A 19,172-nucleotide genomic window follows, 5' to 3' on the forward strand; every position below is an offset into this window, starting at 1 on the left:
AGCTTGGGAGAATATATAATACACACAGTAAAGAAAGCTTTGTGGATGTTAAAGGAAACTTTAGCAGCCACCAACCAGAATAAAGCTTCTTTTGATCCTTATATTGAACTGTACTTAAAATTTGCCAACGAAAGGCTCGGGGGGTTCACAGAAGGTTTTCGAGATCGCTATTTGAACTCTTAACTCTCTCTGCGTCGAAGGCGAAACAAGACACGGGGTATATTTTAACTCAATAACAGCTGGTATGAGCGCCTGAGAAAATACTTGACCAATGGGGGATAGACTCTAGCGAAAGCTCCGTGTGGGCGGTTGAGGGATGCGATCACAGTGTTGAGCTGCGTGGCGACAAGATACACGTAGATGCCAATTTGCCAGCGTCACTCATCATGCAAGTCAGAGCATCAGGCCTCGATTCTCGGTTCCCAAGACGAAGTAGTGTTATCTTCATACGTAGTCTATGACTTCTAGATCATACGTCTATCGGCAAGCAATCCATCCAGACTCCAAGTCATCCAAAATCCCATAATTAAGCCATCACCCAAATGCAGAAGAACAAGCGCACAACCAGAGTAAATCACCAAAGAAAACCCCCACACATAACAGTTCGTAGCAGCATGTTCATCATGCCACAGCAGTCGAAGGCGCCTGACTTCCCAAAGACAGCGGCTTCTCAGTGTCTACTAAACCCTCACTGAGCTTCTTCGTCACAGCGTCGGGATCTGGCTCATCTCTTCCGACAAATGTCCAGCTCTCCTCTGTGTCGTCGTCCTCATTTGCGTCGTGTTGGGCAGCCTTACCGGCGTTGCGCTTGATGAGACTCTTGGCGTATTCGAGATCGCGGTAGATGCACTGGATGGCGCTATCTACACCCGATTCCTATGGATGTTAGTGAGTTGTGGAATTGAGAGTCGAGGGAGACTTACACTGCGGATCTGTTCGCCAAGGACACGAGCCTTTACAATCATGCGCTCGTTACGTGTCACTTCCCAGAGGGCTCGACCGAAGCTGTTGGTACCCCATTTCTTCACCCAGACTCCAACACCAAGATCCTCAACCCGTGTAGCAAAGAAGAACTGGTCGCCAAAGAATGGACGAATGATGGTGGGGATACCGGCACGAAGACTGGCGCCTGTTGTTCCAGAACCACCGTGATGCGCAGCAGCGTCGATCTGACTGAAGAGCCAATCGTGTGGTGCGGACTTAATCACATGGATCTCTGGAGGCATCTCTGGCTCTTCGGGGCGAGGCTTGGACGGGTCGTCTTTCGGTGAGATACGGTCTGACCAGCCCTTCGATAAAATGCACCGAACATCTGCCTTGAGAACAGCGTCGATAACCTCTTGTGTCATCTTGGCAGGGTCCTTGACGATGATGGAACCAAACCCCACGTAGACCAACTTCTTTCCGTCCGCCCTGGCTTTGGCGATAAAGTTCTGCAGCTCCTGAGGCGGCTCCCAGTCACCTCCCTCATTGAGGAACCAGTAGCCAGTTACTCTAATCCAATCGGAAAAGTCCAGAGGAGGCGCGACCACGCTAGGACTGAAGTTGTACAGGAAGGGCACCTTATTAGGCTGCATCTTCTCAAGGTTGGTGCTAGGCAGGCCAAGCGTCTTTCGTCTCCATCGATTCACCTGGTAAGCCGTAGCCTTCCAAAAGATGTTGTCAAACATGACATATGTCATATAGTTATATGCACCTCCCATCTTGTGCTCAGGCATGATAAAAGCGTGAGGATATGCTCGTGTCCTAGTCCAAGGCATAGTGAACGCTCGGAAATAGGGAATACCAAGCTTCTCCGCGATATGAATGCCAGCCATGGCAGAAGGAGACTCAATGAGAAGTTCAGAGCCTTCACATGCTGTGTAGGCAGAGTCGAGAAGTTCGTCAAGCCATCCTCGGAAGGTCGAGTTTGCCTCCCGAAGGAAAGCCCATGTGAATGTTCCATTCTCGATACAAAGACGCATCAGCTCACCAGGGTCGCCCTCAACTCGGGCAAACTCGATACCGTGTGACTCGATCCATCCTTGGAATTCCGCATGTGTGGCAATCCGAGGCTTGTGGCCTTCAGCAATAAGACCCTTGCACAAGGCAATGTATGGTTGTACATCACCTCGAGATCCGATGGTGAGACATGTGATCTTCATCGACTTTTGCGGTTTGAACGCAAGACCGGACGAATTGGGGTTATCAAACAATATTGTTGGAGCGTTCGAAACTCCAGAGGTCTCGCGTGGTAGCTCCAGTTCGTGGTTGACAAACTCATCCTGTCGCGCAGCCTTCAGGGCGTCGCGCTCCGCAATTGCAGCAGCAGCTTCTTCATCCTCTTGCTCCTCTTGATCAAGGAAACCGGACTTCTCAAGGAAACGGTTAGTCTCCATGAGTTGATGCAGCGTCACCGCGCAATCATCCCGGAGCCCTGGGCGCCTAAACTCAAAGAATAGCTCTTCGTGACCACGAATGACGACTGTAAGGCCGTAGTAACCGAACCGAAAACCCTTCTCCTTGTGGACATTCTCGATATCCTTCAAAGGCAGGATGAGCTTTGTTCTTGTGCCGGGATACAAACTCCGGAAGCAGAATGATCGATCACTGATATAGAACTTTCCATAAAGAGGCAAGACCTTGAAGATGGCCCCAAAGTACGTTGCAATAAGCTTCTCTGACTCGGGCAAAGTGAAATGCGCTCGGAATCGATCCATGGCGGTCTGTGTCTTGTCTTCTGCGTCCGAGTCGATATCATCGGCATCATCATCAGTCTTGAGCTCTTGGGGCTCATCGTAATGTCTGTGTTCTCCTTTCCACATGCCATGCACCTTTTCCACATAACCCAGTGACTCGGTCGCAAACATAGAACCCATACGCTGGCTTGTACGACTGAGATACTCCGCAAAGGCATTAGCTCGTTGTAAAGGATATGCTCCAATCTTAGTGATACTGTTGAGCGTTGGTGTGACCGGACGCTGAGAATCGCTCGGTTCACCACCCATTTCCTGCATGGCGCCTGTCGTTGCGGCATGATGAATATGACGAGGGCGCTCTCGGTTCGAGCTGGAGTTCCGAGGTGTTTTCTTCCCAGACTGGTCGCGCTTTCTAGATGCCGAAGCAGAACGTCGCATCGTCGGGCTGTGAAAGACCTCGCTTCCTTGAAGAATCTGGCTCGCGGATGGATCCTCAAACGAAGACGGTGATAGTGTGGAGATACTTGGGTTGTCGATCGAAGAATGAACGAACGAATCTCCTGAGTCCTGAGCCTGTTGCTGTTTGGGAGTCGTGCTGCCGTGTTGATGACGACTGGTTGATCGTCTGGTACCGCTGAAGCTCCTGCGAGGGCTGAAGTCTCCGATGGAACTTGGTACATCCATACTCTTGCGTCCGAATCTTCTGAAGCCGTCAAAACTTGTTCGTGGAGCGTCTATACTTGCCCGAGGGCTCAGTTGGCTTGGTGAATGAGGCGACAATGGCGACATGGGAGCCAGTGTGGCCTTCACGGTATCGGGAAGCTTTCCTGTGTGCAGTCTGTCAATATGGGGAAGATGACGGCTTGCTGCCATCGATGTCCGGCCGGAGGGAGATTGAGAGCTCTCGTTCTCTTCACGGCTAGACACAGCTTTCTCCGCTGACCGGCTTTCTGCAGAAGCCTCAATGAGGATCTTGAGCACATTAATGGCGTCCTTCCCAAAGCTGAAGAAGGAGAAGAAGTACTGTGGCTGCTGTTAGTGGAGATGTTTTCAAGACTTTTGGGCACTTACCTCGTCAATAGCATATGTCTCATCATTGTCAATGACTCTAACCTTGCAAGTATCGGCGAACGCAATCATCTGAGTATCTTCAATATCGATCACATTTTTAATCGGTAATGAGATCTTGACGCTGTCGCCATCGTTGTGACTTCGAAAGATGACTCTCTGCAGGCTCTTGACCCATTCTTTCGCACTTGGAGCGCTGTCGGCCCTGAATTTGTACGTTCGATGATGTGTCTCAACTGTGAAGTGTAGACCTTCCTTATCCTTGTCCACGATGTTTGCTGAGATGCCGTATCGCAGATCAATCTGCCCATGGGGGAAGTAAACGTCTGTTGCAGTCTTGTAATATGCCAAAACATCGCCCTTTAGTCGGAACCAAAACCTTGTGTAGCTTGGGTTGCGTTTGCCGCTCTTCGATAGATACCCTGACTTGACGGCCTCATTCTTCCTTGGTGTTAGCAACTATTTGGCAGTCAGACTCTGTAACTTACCGCCTTCTTGGGGAGGTATGCGTAAAAGCAAATATGCTTGGAAGTGATGTACATGTATCCTTGAAGAAGGACACTCTGTAGTAGCCAGCAAGGGTATTCTATGACCAGTTAGCATACTCAAAAGACGAAGATTCAATTTTGACAAACCTTCAATGACCTGCTCGTATGTATCAAACTCGAAAATCTCCTTGAGCTTCTTTGCCAGAGCCGAGACCACCTCGCCATCACTAGATCGACTAATATCAGATGATAAACGGTCCAGATCGAAGCTCGGTCTGCTAGACAAGTCGGCCTTGGCCTCCAACATCCTACTCATGACGCCCTGGGTATCTTGGCGTGTCAGCGTCAAAGCTGGCGCAGGCGACAAAGTGCCGTTGTCTTCCACGTCGGATTCATCAGCAGTCTCAACCGGAGCAGATAGTCGAGATGGCTGGGATTTATGCCGGGAACGAAGTTTCGGCAACGCAGGTAGCGATCGCAATAACTTATGCTCCGAAAGCTTTTTCCTTCTATGCCCTTTGTCCTTTCCCTTGCCTCCTGGCTGTAGGATCGATGTTTGTGCGATATGGTCACGGCTATGTTGTGATGATGATCCTTCACCCTCTTCGTCACTACTCATTCCATCGAATCGATCATTAAAGTCGACACGAGAGCTAGCAGTCGCAATAAGACCGAATATGCTCTGGTTCATGTTCATGAACATCGGTGGCCCTTGTGTAGTGTCATCCTCTTCATCGTCTTCGGCATCGCTTTCTCGTAGAGGCTCGGGAAACACGGTCGCGGTGGAGTCTTGTCGCTTTCTTCGATGAAGTTCCTCATGGACATGCTCCTTGATGTCTCCCGCGCCAATGCTGGCTTGGGCCGGAGCATCAGTAGCTTGAGAAGCCATGATGGCCGGTCAAGTCGAGCGGGGCGACGGTCAACGATCGCCTACAGTCCTGGCTCTATTGCGATCGGAAGGATGGGATGGTTCACGAAAATGTCGCCTCAATATTTCTTGTGCGAAATCTAATTAGACCGACCGTTAAATTCTAGGCACGGTCCGAGGATGATGCGAGTGGTCGTGCAGTCGTGAATCTGGACCCGGTTTGCGCCGCAAACAGTCGACGCTATACTATCGTGGGGAAACAATACGACTCGAAGTTGATGCCATCCGGTGCGCGTATCGGGGTTCGTGTGAAGATTCGCTTGTGTGAGTGTTACGCCACGGTACGAAGGTTATTGTTTGGGCTGAACAAAACCAAACATAAAGAGGAGTTGGAGGAAACAAACATTCGGATCGCAAGGAAACGAACGAAGCATGGATCCAGATAAGGATCACGGCATTCCTGATCAAGAAGGAACCTGACCCTGGGGCTGACGCTGCCTAGGCTTTTAGGTCAATCTGCCTGAATCTCCAGTGGGGTTTTAGGGACGGCTAGTGGACCTGACCTTCTGAGCGGTGGAAATACCCTGGGGAAACAATGGAACCCTTGTATGCTATCCACTCTTGTGAGTCCAATTCTGCTTATGATTGGCTGACTGTGTTATCGATAAGGAATGACGCCAATCGGGCGGCTCATCCTTCAACACCGTGAATCGATCACATGCAAGCATTGGTCAAGTGGGAAAACAAGCCCAGATGATGTGAATAATGCCCTTGCCATGCTGACCATAAAGGCCCTCACTCAGAGGAGAGCGATCAGCTGTTTGTGAATCCACGTCATAATGAACGTGCATGCGATAAGTTTCGGTGCCTGAGTCAGAGGAACGCCATGGCTTGTCATTCACTTTGGAGCGAATTTTTGAATGGTCTAGCAGCAGATTTCACACAAACGTTCAACGTGATCGACTCAGCCTCTATGTACATCAGGGCTATTGTTTAAAACAAGGGACCCATAGTCCTCGACTCTCGTACTCGGACATTCGTATTTTACACTACTCCAACAAACGCGTATTCTGTTCCGCCGTTGCCGACAACCTGATCCATGATTCACGAGATATAGCAACCAAAACTCCCGCTTAAATGCTGATGATTCCATGCACCCCTTTTCGAAACCGGTAATCCGAGGCTCACTGCCAAAAACAAAGCTTTCCACTGGATGTTGCACCAGCGACCCAATCGCGAGACGGGTGGAAGTGTGCGACGGCTGGTACTGCAGTGATACCCTCCCCATCAAGCTGAGCCAGTTGGCTGCCGTCTGAGGCAAAAACATCCACAAAACGATTCATGTTGCCAATGACAAACTTCTGAATTCCATCATGAGGCCGCTTCTGCCATTGAGGCTTCAGAATAGTCACCCAACGACCAGTCTGATTGTTGTGGCGTACTTGATGGGTAGGTTCAATGCTAACGTCCTGGCCGGGCTTCCAAGACGAAGCGTCGGGGAAGTTGTAGATCTTGATAGTGTCGTCATAAGAGCTAGTAGCAATATGGCCGCCAGGGCTCCAAGATGCGTGCGATACAGACAGCCTCGAGCCATGTTCTCCAAGGAGGGCAGGATGCCGCAGGTCTCCCTTACCAGTGATCTTGCGAAGATCCCAAATCTTAAGTGTGCGGTCTAATGATGCAGTCGCGAGCAAGTGAGGTTGGAGCGGATGCAAAGAGAATCCACCAATCTTCTGGTCCGAAAGTGTCCAAATTTCGGCGTCATCGGAGGTTCGAGTGTCGTACTGACCGACGCCGCCTTCTAGTGTAGAGAAGTACAGCACATGGGGGTTCGACTCTGCCATGTCAAGAGCTGAGATGGGCAGATCCTCATTGTGGTCCGATGGCGCCCATACCTGGTATGACTCTCCTTTGTTCAAGTCTAGTCGCCGAATTGACGAGTCGTATGAAGACGTGTAAACAGAGTTGCTATCCTGCTGAGAGAAAACGAATGAAGTAATCGTGCGACTGTGTATCTTGAATGCAGAAATGACAGGATCAGGTACAGATGCATCTTCGTCATCATCGCTTATTTCAGGAGCAGACTGCGAAGCGTCAAATACGCCCATGTTGCCTTCTTTGTCGCCAGCAAAGATGAGGGGCTTCGATTCGGTGGGATGAAGACCGAGAGCATAGACTCGTTGGGGTGTGATCTTGATGTCTGTGGTTCAACGGTTAGTGATATGTTTCTCGCTTGTGCGAGACAGTACTTGCCATTGGGGGCCCAGTGTTCGTATAACTTCAAACCACCCATACGCTTTCGCAGCTCCTTCAAATCCTTGTCGGTGGTTTCCTTAATATCTTCCTCCGTGAACGTTCGGACTCCGGGCTGCGCACCACGGACAAGGCCCTTAAATCCGTCCACTCCAGCGAGATACTTCTTGCCCTCGACAGCAATGTCGCCGAGTTTCAGGTCTCCATTCACTCTCAACCTTTTAGCCTTCGCCTCCGCTGCGACATGTTCGGCTTCGACAGCTAGTTTTCGCTTCAAGGTATCATTGTCTGCATCGAGACCAGCGAGTCGTGAGGACTGCCGAGTCGGCATTGCAGGTTCCCGTTTCGCAGGAGTCCGGGTCTTCGATCGGGTTGGCGTTGACTTCTTCTGGGGTGTCGGCATGACTTTCTTAGCGACTACGGCGACATCGGCTAGAATCTTCTGGTTTGACGCCATATTCTCTTGTCGCCTGCGCTCGAAGGCGCTCATGGGCGAGTCGACGCCTTTCTTAGGAGGCATGGTGACGGTGAATGAGGTGCACGAATGGCTAGTTTGAGCAAATTATTGTCAAGCAAAGGTGAAGATTTAGGCGTTGTGAGAGCCTCCCCAGGGTAAAAACTTCGAATGGTTTTGCTGGTTTGCGCAAAGAGCAAAAGTGACAGGATCGTGAATGGTGATGTGAAGGGCGCAAACCAAAACGCGACTCATTAATTGAATTTGGCGCGAAGTCACGCGCTGGTGCCTACGCGTTCTGCATCCGGGATTCAGCCGACCACTACTGGCCCAGCATCAAATTTCAGCCTCCAAAAATCTCATGTGAAAAATTAAAGGTTTTATCAAATCCTTGAACACATCACAAAAAATGTCTCGAAATCTTTTGCCGTTTTTGTATCAAACAAGGACACTACAACTCGCTTGTAGACGCCCTGCCAGCATTATTTTCACTCAAAGAGCTGGAGTGGCAACTTCGACAAGACGGCTGAGAAAAGCCGATAATTCTGAAATTCCTTTCGAGTTTGACGACGAGGACACAACAAGTGCAAACGAAACCGAGATTGAACGACAAGGAACGTTGACGCCAACGGAAACAGAGATTTTTAAAGGAATTTTCGATGACATTGCTCAAGGCCGCCTAGCCAAAAACAAAAAGCCTTCTCAGTTTGGCCAAACTCAACCTACAAGTTCAGCATCAAACCAAGAACGACCAGACGGGGCGCGTGGAGGAAACACACTTGTAGAAAAGGCCCACAACTCGAATTTCAGCGATGACTTCCTCAAGCGTTACCCATCATCTCTTCGAAGAGCTGCCGAGAACGCTCTGGGCAAATTCGAACTTGCACCAAAGCGCCCTAATCTTTACAGCTTGGCTGAATTTGACCAGGCGGAGAAGAAACAGATGCGCGAGTGGGCAAAGTATGAGCAGATCAGGGAGAAAGAGAAGACGAGAGTGCAGAATCTTATGAAGGCTTCCAAGACAGACATTGAGCTTTGGAATGTCATGGAGGAAGAGGTATTCTCCTTACCTGGAAAGCTAGGCATTGTCGAGAAAGACACAACAGTCAAGAGGGGTCGGAAATCAAAAGAGCAAATTGCGAAGGAGGAAGCTGAAAAGGTGAAGGCCGAGAAAGCAGAGAAGACAGAAGGGGGGAAGGCTGTCATGGATATCCATGGGCATTTGTACCCTCAATATCTCGTCTACGGCCTCGAGCTCTTCGACGCCGCATTTGCGAGATCATCTATCCTCGCATTCAATATCCTCCCCCGAGTCAAGGAACTCGGGCTTTCCTCCTATGTTCTTGGCGTCTCAACCACCTTTTTCATCAAACTCGCCGAAATACACTGGAAGCGCTACGGTGATGCTACATCCGCCTTCGACGCCCTTGACGAGATGAAGCCAGTTGGTTTGTTCCCGAATGAACAGCTGGGTGACCTCGAGGGATTAGTTGAGCAGATCTCAGATCATTTGCACAGCTGCACCTGGGGTGCTCAGGGACCTTTTGTTATGGCTATGATGCAAGCCCCGCCGTACGATGCCAGCCTTATGAGTCGCTTGGGACGCATGAAGGGCTTGATTGCGAAGAAGCACTTTTACAATGATGGTCGTCTCGAGGATGGCACGGATCGAGTTAGGCTTTGAGCATGGAGTCCGAGTGATGGGTAAATGATTGTAAGATTATGATGTTAAATATGTATAAAACTGTATTGTTATGGCTGAACCGCTACCACGTATCAATAGTGAAAAGTACTGGAATTGTCCTTTTTAACAACTGTCTAATTTCTCGCGTGGTCAGTCGCTGGAGGGGTTTGGGTCGGTCTTTGAACTTGGTGAGCATCTTGATTCCCCCCTCCCACCACGGCGGTGATCAATGAAGATCCTCAACCAAAGTATGGCAGCGATAATAGTGAAAAAAAGCTGCCGGAACTAGAAGAGGATTCTCGAGCCAGGGTAAGGGAGAAGGAGTCTGCTGAAATGTTAGGACTAAATCAGAGACGCGGCAGATAAAACCTACAGGCATGATTCAGGCGTTTACTGAAGATATAGAGGAATGCTGGGGAAGAGTCTGGATCTGATAAAGAAGAAGAAGAAGATGATGAGAAGAGAAGTTAAGAGATTTAGGCTTACAGGATATCTTATACCCAGCATATTATGTTAAAATAAATTTATTATAACTAATCTTTTACTACCTCATGACTTGATATTTCTTAACCAACCACGATGTTAACAATCTTTCTTGATGGCCCTGATTAGCTAAAGTGATACTTTTAGATAATTCTTTTTCGTGTAGACTTTTTAAATATTTCACTATGCTTTCATCCAATGAACCTACATAATGACTCAACTTGCAGCTGCCAATAAGGTTACTGATTGAGTCATCATAAAAGCATATCATTCGTTTTTTTTAATTGGGAGACTTATTTTTATTGAGGCTATATGCATATTGCCTTTAGAAACCCGAAGTTGATTGACATTCTTTAGTGTGTTTGTTGACTTGATCGACTTGTAGCTGAGGGCTTATTCCGGCGGACAGAACCTAGTTGGCTTGATATGTCTCGTTGAGATGTCATAAGCTTTAACTATCAATCAATCAAGTACTGAACTTCTTTAGCTATAAACAGAAGGTTTCTTGGCCCTAATCCTTAGGTTATTGCCGAAGTTGTGATAAGGTTGAGGTTAAAGAGCCTCCAGCCTCAGCGCACAAGGGTAATGAACACCAATAGACATCTTTGCCCTTACTTTTACCTAAGATCTTGCTTTTAGCTGCAAAGCTAGATGTCCCGATGACTGAACCCAACGGTGTATAAATAAGTGCCCGTTTGCTGCATTGCTGAAGCAAAACATTCTCCCCTCTCAATTTCGCATCACAAAAGCACCACCACCAATCCATAATCTACGATCTAGACTTGACACTATACACTCCACATTACGGACTTAGCTCCTCGGTGTGATCTACTACTTCGATCTGATGCAAGAGCCACTGAACAACCGTCCTCCTACACCCTGGTATAAGAATCCTCGGCTGCTACTTGCCATTGTCTTGCAAGCCACCGCTATCAGACTCTGGTGGCTCACTATCTTCCCCAACGACCCTGGTGAATTTTGAGTGGGAGACCATTGATCACCACCCCCTTTCAACCATGCCTGGGTTTTGGGATTATTGGGAGTATTCTTTTTTACTCCTCAGGCTTCGTAACAGAGGACCTCTAAGGCTTGGTGGGATATTTGAATACGTGCCTATACGTCCCGCTCCTGAAAACTACAGCTATGCCGCAAGGGCCTGGTATTACCTGGCACATAGGCAATGCTTTAATCAGTTCTTGGGTATACTGGGCCTTCTGGCCTGTTTGATGGGAGAGCTGTGGATGGACAAGAAAAGCAAGTACGGGCCGGCTCCGGTGGTCTTCAGCATGCTCGAACGCTGGAATTGGCGGGAACTACTGCTACTTGTCCCCCCTAACCTCATATCTGACAAGTGGCCTCTTGACAGCCTGGCATGCCATTCATCTGAAAGAGAACTAAGATTTGGCCAAATGACGGTAGCCGATTGAAGCCTAAAACAGAGTGGACGCCTAGAACGAAGCCTTTAGCCTCGAGACTCGGCAGCGGAAGGTTATGCATCGGCTTCGATGATAGCGATGGGATCTAGGAATGCACGCCATCCAAAATAAAGATGGTATTTATCAACGAGAAAGAGATGGCCAGTATCACAAGCATTCAATGTGTGTGACAGGGTTCGAGCTAAACAAAGCTCCTCTTTGCTTGGAAGCGAGATTATTTTAAGCCAGGCATCCTGCTGGAGAAATATATAGAAGATCAGACGAAGTTACATGGTTGTTTTGTCATATTCTCTCTTCACAACGAGTTGGGAACTGTGAGTTAGCGATTATTCCCACGGTGTAACCAACACGTGAAGTAATCTACATAGGTAAGTAGTTAAAAATGTGCTATTGGGAAGCCCGTATAGTGTATACTTCTTCTAAGCTTGCGTTGAGATAACGACCTTTTCCAATTTCCCGTTTCTAGATCTGTCATAGACTCATAGTCATATCACATGTTTCCAACCCAGTCCTATACAACACTAGCCATTTGGCTCCAATAAGCGCTGCGTCACTCAAAATAGTAAGGTACAAGTTTTTCGGTAGCTGTCTCCAAGATATACTCTTTAATTCGCGCGCAGAACACCATCATCATTTGGTTCCGGCTTCTTAGGTTGCGCTCGGAGGGATTTGAAGAGGAGGTGTGGGTATTGACCTGACCAGCAATGATTTGTGAGAAGGTTGATTTGATCGGACAGCAAAGAGAAAAACCGGATCTGCTATGTTCTAAACATGCAGTCCCTCGACCGCCCGTGGTAGGGGTCCAGGATCACGATGCATAGGTTGGTCAACAGATGTTTTCTGGGTGGGGGGGAAAGCAATCAGGTATATTATCTGTAATATGATTTGCCACAGCATGACAACGTGGCCGAGTGGTTAAGGCGATGCCCTGCTATCTCTTCGAGACATCATAGGCATTGTGTTCGCACGCGTAGGTTCGAATCCTGCCGTTGTCGATGTGTTTTTTTGCCTTTTCCTTGGACTTATTTTTATCTTTCAGTCTTGCTCACTTCTCGGGATCGATGAATTCTTCTATGCTGGTGTTGGGTGATTGAGGTTTTGGTGAACCGGTCGCTGGTTGGGAGCGCTGATGAACGAGCCAATCAGCGACTTAGAAATGTGGATCACTGTTTAAAGTGTTCAGGCTTAAATGCTGACAACTTCGACGCGTCTGAAGGACTCCTTTTTGTTTGCGATAATTATCCAGGTCAAGTTACATCCATTTGCCAATCCTATTTAGACAATGGGCTCTTTTTTGTCTCGAGATGAATTCCCTGTTGGAGGTAGAGTATGTCGTTGCATTCCCTCCATACAGTTGCCCCCGCTCATTAACAGTTTGTAGACAATCTTAATTACAGGTGGTTCCAGAGGTCTCGGCTTAGCAGCAGCGCGCCAACTCTCTTCCAAAGGCGCGAACGTCGCTATAGTCGCCCGTGACACAAACGTCTTGAAGCAAGCCCTCACTGAAGTTGAAGCATCTGCCCAATCTTCATCTCAGCGCTTCTTCTCACTCGCAGCCGACGTCACCAAAGCTTCAGAATGCTCTCGTGTGATTGCAGCAGTCACCGCCTGGAACGATGACAGCCCGCCGGATATCGTCTGGTGTTGCAGTGGAAGCGCGCATCCGACGTTGTTCGTTGATACACCGGTTGAGCAGCTTCAGACTATGATGGACAGTAATTATTTCTCGAGTGCGTACATGGCTCATGCTACGCTCAATGCGTGGCTGAAGCCTGTTATCGACGGTACTACGAAGAAGACCATAGAAGCCAAGACACCGGCGTCTCGCCACATTATCTTTACGGGCTCTTTTGTGTCGTTGTACAGCTTTGCAGGTTTCACGCCTTACTCGCCCTCCAAAGCTGCCATCAGATCACTATCAGACTCTCTTTCACAGGAGATGAACTTATACGCAGGAGCTCATCCCAATGAGCCTCGCGTGCGCATCCACACTGTCTTCCCGGCTACAATGCCAACCAAGTCACTGGACGATGAGAACAAGGTCAAGACGGATGTTACAAAAGCGCTTGAGGAGGGTGACCAGATCCTCACACCGGATGAATGTGCTCGTCGTGCAATTGCGGGATTGGAGAGGGGAGAGGAGCTTATTGCAACGAGTACTATTATTAGACTCGTCATGACTACTGTCATGGGCGGTGCTATACGTGGTGGATTTTGGACTGGCTTGGCAAATACATTGCTGAGTTGGGTTGTGATGATCGTCATGGTGTTTATTCGGTGGGATATGGATGCCAAGGTTAGGAATTGGGGGAAGAAGCATGGGTCGACTGGTATGGCATCCAAGGATAAGCAAGGAAAAGATTAAACTAGCAAGGAAGAACGCGCAAGGCTCAAGAAGATACGAAAACGAAAGGGTGCATCATACTGGCCTCTCGTTCCCCCTCATTGACGACTCTTCGTACCACTCTCCCTTACTGTGTTCGTTGCCAAAGTGAAAACATGATACATGTGGCGCGTTGCACGAACTTAGCCCTGTCTCACTCGATGACCTGAAAGGTTCCGGAAAGTCGCACGTTGAGGAGTCACTTTCGGACGAAAATGGACAGTCGTTGACATTAGACACTGACCTTAAAGCATTTGTAATAACGACGATCTGCAACCACCTTTAACACTAAACACACAGTCGATAGCCAGTCTGGGGGAGGAAAGAAAACCCAAGACCTTAAGCCTAAGCGACAAAATATTTAGGTAAATCTAGCCTAAACTTAGGGGACACTTTACTAAGTTTATTTTAACACCCTATGTCAAGGTCCGGTGTTTTCTTGCTCCCTGAGGCCGGTTGCCATACGACAGATCACAATATTGTCCATCCCTCCAGCCGAGACAGGCTATCTTATAATTTTCCCTTTACCCAGTGGAAACTCTTTCAATCTGGAACTACGGCGCCCAATTGAGTGAGGCATAGCCATGATTGCCAGGCTAGGCTAACTGCAGGCAATCTTACATGCATGAGGTGATGCAAGACAGGGGTGCACAGCCTCTAGAGGCAGCCGTAAGGCAATCCACAACCAAGCTTATTATCCTTAAAAGCCTTCGATCTAAGATTACAGCCTCAATTCAGTTTTCTTTGTTTCCTTCCTCTCCATTGTGCGATAGCTGAACGGTAATCACTAGCTATGGACCCCTTGTCAATTATAGCCAGTATCGCTGGCATAGCGTCAGCCGGCGCTCAACTCTCAAACACTCTTTTCAAGCTTTACAAGACAGTAAAGAATGCACCCAGAGAGATCCAATTGGTTGCGATTGAGATGTCTGGCTTGACCTCCACTCTTGAGCACTTACACGACATCATCAGAACGGGGCAATCTTATGCAAAGCCACAGTTCTGCGATGCTGTTCGACATGTTGTCAAGAACATCCAGGTGACGCAGGAAGAAATTGACAAGATGGTGGCTGATGAGAGTATGTTGCGGAGGGTCAAGTGGCTCAAAGCTTCGAGACTGCTTTCCGACATTGATAAGCATAAGGTCACATTGACTTTGCAGATTGCCATTCTTTCAGCGGCTGTTCTCGTCAAGTCCACCAGCGGGTAAGTACTCATGCTGTAATTGGGACAATGATCCTGACCTTTCCAGCCGTCTATCAATACAAAAGAAGGTGGAAAACCGATTCAAGGCCCAAGCCGAAAGCCTTGTCCTGGCTGGTCAAGCCTCATTTCAGAATGATGAGTCGGAACCAATCCCAGACCCTCCTCAAGAAAGAGCACCAAGTCCCCCAGTTCGCACAAGCAAAAGACTACCAAGTCCCGTGCGTGAGTCTGAGATCCCCGGACACGTAAGAACAGAGGAGCTCTACGGTCAAAGCAAGAATGAAGACAACGCATTTCTTTCTGCGAGTGAGAAAGAAGAGGTCCATTCAGCACTTGCGCTAAGTGTAAAGGACACTGTACTGCCAGAAAGACGCTACACCGTTCCTGCGATTGATGATAAAGATGAGGAAGGCATCTCATCTGAAGACGAAGACAGAGTGTCCCGACGTCGCGGAAGGTCGGGGTTTGATCCACTGTCCGGTCGTAGCATTGCGCAATTTGGGCCTGATTTCCACCGACGCGGCGATGCAGCTACATTTCTATACAACCTCGTATTTCTCAACGAGATGCCGGTGAAAGGAAAACCAGATCAGAGCTCACATCTGAGAGACATTGGAAGCGAAGAAAAGACAGAAGTGCGGTACCGACATCCACATTCGGATGATTTGTATGACGATGAATACTATGACTCTGGAAACAAGGAGGGTCCTCGGGAGAGAGTGAGATTCAAGAACCCCAATCCACAAGAACCGGGAAGGATCGTTAATCGCCTACTTTTGGCTTGGACATCACTGAGCGAAAACGAGCTTGAGAAGGGGAAACCGGATAATCAGGCCGATAGAAGCAAGGCGTTTGAAGAAAGTGACAGCTCTGACAGTGAAGAATCGCTCTACGGATCTGAGAACCCAGATACAACCTGGAGAAGAGTAAGCGGCCCTCAAGTACTGATAGTGTATAGATATGCTAAGGCTTGGATAGGAAGCAAGATCAGCTCGCAATAGGTTCCTAAGAGAAGAGATCAATTACAACAATAAGCCGGAGTTTGATCCTCGTGGTCGCAGGATACTCAGACCAACACAAACTTCGGGTCGTCCCTTTGAATATACGAATGCACCCCCACGAAACAATGGCTTTTCACCAGTATCAGCAGAACCAACTATGCCGTACCCGAATGGTGGCTATGGCCAGCCATACGCTCAGGCTCGAAATCCTTATGCTCCGTCTTACGGATCTTCGGACCAGACAAGCTGGATGCCTGGTGCATCAAACTCCTCTCATAGATACCCTTTCCCACCACCACCACCTGGAGAGACATATTCGCCCCCATCAACTCAGTCACAGAACCCAGCTACAGAGACAAAACCAGTGAGATCAAAGTTCCAGAAACCTGGTTTTGTTGTTCTGCCACAAACAGACTTTGCAGACTATGAGGCTGGGCCAATGACCCCCAAACTTGACCTCACGTCTGTTAACTTAGGTATCATGAGGCAAGGAGATGAGCCAATCTGGGACTGCGATGCTTTCATGTCTGAAAAGGGTTACCCAGGGAAAGCGATTATGGGTGCACTTATTGGTGATAAATCTGCTAGAAATCCTCACGGATTAGATCTGGCGCATACGTTGATGAAAGGAAGAAGTTTGAAGCTTGTTTATATACGAGGCAATGGTGCGTTTCAACGCAGACTCTTAACAGGTGAAATTGCTGACGAATTAGACCTCGGTGAAACCTGGTTCATCAATGAACAGCCTGTTTTCTTGCAGTTCCTTCATTCTGGGTACTTACCTCAGTTCTACCCAGCGAAGGAGACCGATGAGAGAGCCATGAAGGAAGAGTACGTGGCTATCGGAGAAGAATGGGCCAGCTTCGAAGCTTTACAACAACTTGGATTGGTGGTCAAGGGAAGAGAAGAAGGGCGTGTTTTGTTGGACCCTAGCTCGACATGGGTAAGTTATCTCTTTATTAACTCTGGGATTCATTGCTAACTTCAGGAAGTCAATGATTAAAGAGCTTGCTACTACGACTCTCCAGCTGAGAAGCATGCGACAGAGACGTACTTTCACCTCGACTTTCTATAAACCGCTATCTCTGTTCCAACAAAAACATAGAGTTGAAGTACCCTCACTTGTGGCAACAACGATTTCTCAAACTCGAGTACCTGCTGTTCCAGACAGACGTGCCACGGTTGAGGATGAAAGCGAAGTTGACATTATAGAACTGCCGATAAATAAAAAGCCCAAAAATACACCAGAAGAAAACACAGACGCCCAAAGCAGTGCAGCACCAAGCACACTTCAACCACAGATCTCCATCACCCCACCATCAACACCTCAGCAGACCTCACCCGACTATTTGGACACAAGCGAGGTAGCATCGCACGTTTCTTCAGGGTCGCGCTTGTCTAGGTTTGTGAAGCGTTACAAAACAGGAGGGAAAAAGAACCTGTCTTTGCCTCTGCATCGGCAGAGCCCAAAGACTAGTGGAAACGGAAGTGAGAGCATTGAGTGGCAGGATGACGATAAAAGACCCCTAACACCAACGGACTCGGGTGTTGGAAGCTCCATAGTCTCGGGGCGATAGGGATCTTGCTTGGGGCTAAGACTCATGCTTTATCATTATAGATCATTCATGGTCTACATCTATGTATCCAAACTTGTATTCGTAGGTAGCATGATGAGAATACATGTGACTCGACATCTACTCCTTTTTGTAGAATGGATAATCTGTATATCCAACGGCATTATCCTCGAATGGCCCATAAAATGTCTTTCGATCATACGCCTGCAACGGCCATCCTTTCCTCAATCTCTCTACCAAGTCAGGGTTACTGATAAAATATCTCCCATACAACAGACCATCATACTTCCCACTCTCGACGACACCCCATGAGTTAACATCATTGAATCCACCGGCGGAAAAGAATGGCGTATCTCCAAAGATGGAACGGAACAGCGACAGATCAACAGTAGGTAAACCCCAAGAGCCCAAGAACTTCTGCTTCTCCTCCTCCGAGAAGATCTGCTCATATCTTGGCTCAACGAAACTAACATATGAAAGCTTGGGCAAGCGGGACTTCAGTTCATGACAGAGGTGGCTCCAGGTTTCAACGCGCTTCTCGCCACGGGCCTGGTTGAACAGGCCAAAAGGGGTGAGACGAATAGCCAAGTTCTCTTGGCCAACCGCATTGGCTAGTTCCTCCATCAGTTCAATTGCAAAGTTACATCTTTTCTCTTCGGAACCGCCATAATGGTCCGTTCGTTTGTTGATGTTCGAGGAGAGAAATTGCTCGACAAGGTATCCGTTTCCACCGTGGACTTCAACACCATCGAAACCAGCTTCAATGGCATTCTTTGCGGCGCTGACGTAGTCACTGATAGTACTCTTCATCTTATCCAGGGTCATCTCGATCGGCGGATAGTCTGCGATTTTGACAGGCGTGGTGCTGTGGGGTGGGGGATATGCAAAGGTCTCGTTAGGGTCATCCCATGGCGTGGCAGAGGGAGCCAGAACGGGGGTTCCGGTCAATTGAGGGATGTTGGCGCGGCCCGAGTGCCATAGCTGGGCATAAATATAACCTCCTTTGGAATGGACAGCAGAAACGACCTTCCTCCAGCCTTCTACTTGTTCAGGTAGGAAAATACCTGGAACGCCTGGCATTCCGTTACCCTCAAGTGAGGGGGGAAGGCCTTCAGAAATAATGAGGCCACCATCGGTTGCTCGTTGAGAATAGTATTCGACCATCAGGTCATTGGGAACCCAGAGTCGGTTGGGCTTCTCGGGCGTGGACTCGGGGTTCACCGGAGTTCCCCGATTTCTAGTCAGAGGTGCATGGATAACGCGGTGCTTGAGATGGACTTTGCCATTTCCAATGTCAAGAGGAGTGAAGAGCTTGGAAGAAGCTCCGGCATCGATGATATCGCCCATTGTGCAGTATATCACGAAGTTCGGAAGGTGTGTCTTATGTCTCAGGGGTTTGCGAGGTTTTAGATACTTAAACCATTGTACATAGACAAACCGCCGATATCAGAGTCTGATATGTCATCCTATACAGGGTTCCAAGAAACCGGAACGGTCTGCAGAGACCAATACCAGCCTTGGTCTGGTGTCTTGGCTCCATAGATGACACCTACGCCACTTCAGCATTCTCCACAGACAAGGACCATATTCTTTAGT

General features: G+C 48.5%; 6 protein-coding genes and 1 non-coding gene across 7 annotated transcripts; 4 read left to right on the plus strand and 3 right to left on the minus strand.

Moving 5' to 3' along the window:
• Positions 1–621: 621 nt before the first annotated feature.
• FMAN_11564 (putative UGT51-sterol glucosyltransferase (UDP-glucose:sterol glucosyltransferase)) lies at positions 622–5,123 on the minus strand (the record flags this gene model as incomplete). Its single annotated transcript, XM_041834394.1, has 5 exons — positions 622–876; positions 924–3,701; positions 3,750–4,187; positions 4,235–4,332; positions 4,382–5,123. 5 exons carry the CDS (start codon positions 5,121–5,123, stop codon positions 622–624), a joined length of 4,311 nt encoding a protein of 1,436 aa, XP_041684663.1.
• Positions 5,124–6,286: 1,163 nt separating this feature from the next.
• FMAN_11565 (uncharacterized protein) lies at positions 6,287–7,875 on the minus strand (the record flags this gene model as incomplete). Its single annotated transcript, XM_041834395.1, has 2 exons — positions 6,287–7,302; positions 7,356–7,875. The coding sequence occupies 2 exons, from the start codon at positions 7,873–7,875 to the stop codon at positions 6,287–6,289; spliced, it is 1,536 nt and encodes a 511-aa protein (XP_041684664.1).
• Positions 7,876–8,218: 343 nt separating this feature from the next.
• Positions 8,219–9,493, plus strand: FMAN_11566 (uncharacterized protein; the record flags this gene model as incomplete). Its single annotated transcript, XM_041834398.1, has 1 exon — positions 8,219–9,493. The coding sequence occupies one exon, from the start codon at positions 8,219–8,221 to the stop codon at positions 9,491–9,493; it is 1,275 nt and encodes a 424-aa protein (XP_041684665.1).
• A 2,816-nt stretch (positions 9,494–12,309) lies between these two features.
• On the plus strand, positions 12,310–12,407 carry tRNA. The gene is given in 2 exon segments: positions 12,310–12,346; positions 12,364–12,407. It is a non-coding gene; the product is annotated as a tRNA-Ser (tRNA).
• Positions 12,408–12,694: 287 nt separating this feature from the next.
• FMAN_11567 (uncharacterized protein) lies at positions 12,695–13,777 on the plus strand (the record flags this gene model as incomplete). The annotated part of the gene is made up of 2 exons (XM_041834399.1): positions 12,695–12,739; positions 12,794–13,777. The coding sequence occupies 2 exons, from the start codon at positions 12,695–12,697 to the stop codon at positions 13,775–13,777; spliced, it is 1,029 nt and encodes a 342-aa protein (XP_041684666.1).
• An 811-nt stretch (positions 13,778–14,588) lies between these two features.
• Positions 14,589–17,579, plus strand: FMAN_11568 (uncharacterized protein; the record flags this gene model as incomplete). Its single annotated transcript, XM_041834400.1, has 5 exons — positions 14,589–15,001; positions 15,048–15,927; positions 15,980–16,667; positions 16,716–16,945; positions 16,995–17,579. The coding sequence occupies 5 exons, from the start codon at positions 14,589–14,591 to the stop codon at positions 17,577–17,579; spliced, it is 2,796 nt and encodes a 931-aa protein (XP_041684667.1).
• A 117-nt stretch (positions 17,580–17,696) lies between these two features.
• FMAN_11569 (uncharacterized protein) lies at positions 17,697–18,923 on the minus strand (the record flags this gene model as incomplete). Its single annotated transcript, XM_041834401.1, has 1 exon — positions 17,697–18,923. One exon carries the CDS (start codon positions 18,921–18,923, stop codon positions 17,697–17,699), a length of 1,227 nt encoding a protein of 408 aa, XP_041684668.1.
• Between the last annotated feature and the right edge of the window lie 249 nt (positions 18,924–19,172).

This window comes from Fusarium mangiferae (assembly GCF_900044065.1).
Source record: "Fusarium mangiferae strain MRC7560 genome assembly, contig: FMAN_scaffold008, whole genome shotgun sequence".
NCBI lineage: Eukaryota > Fungi > Ascomycota > Sordariomycetes > Hypocreales > Nectriaceae > Fusarium > Fusarium mangiferae.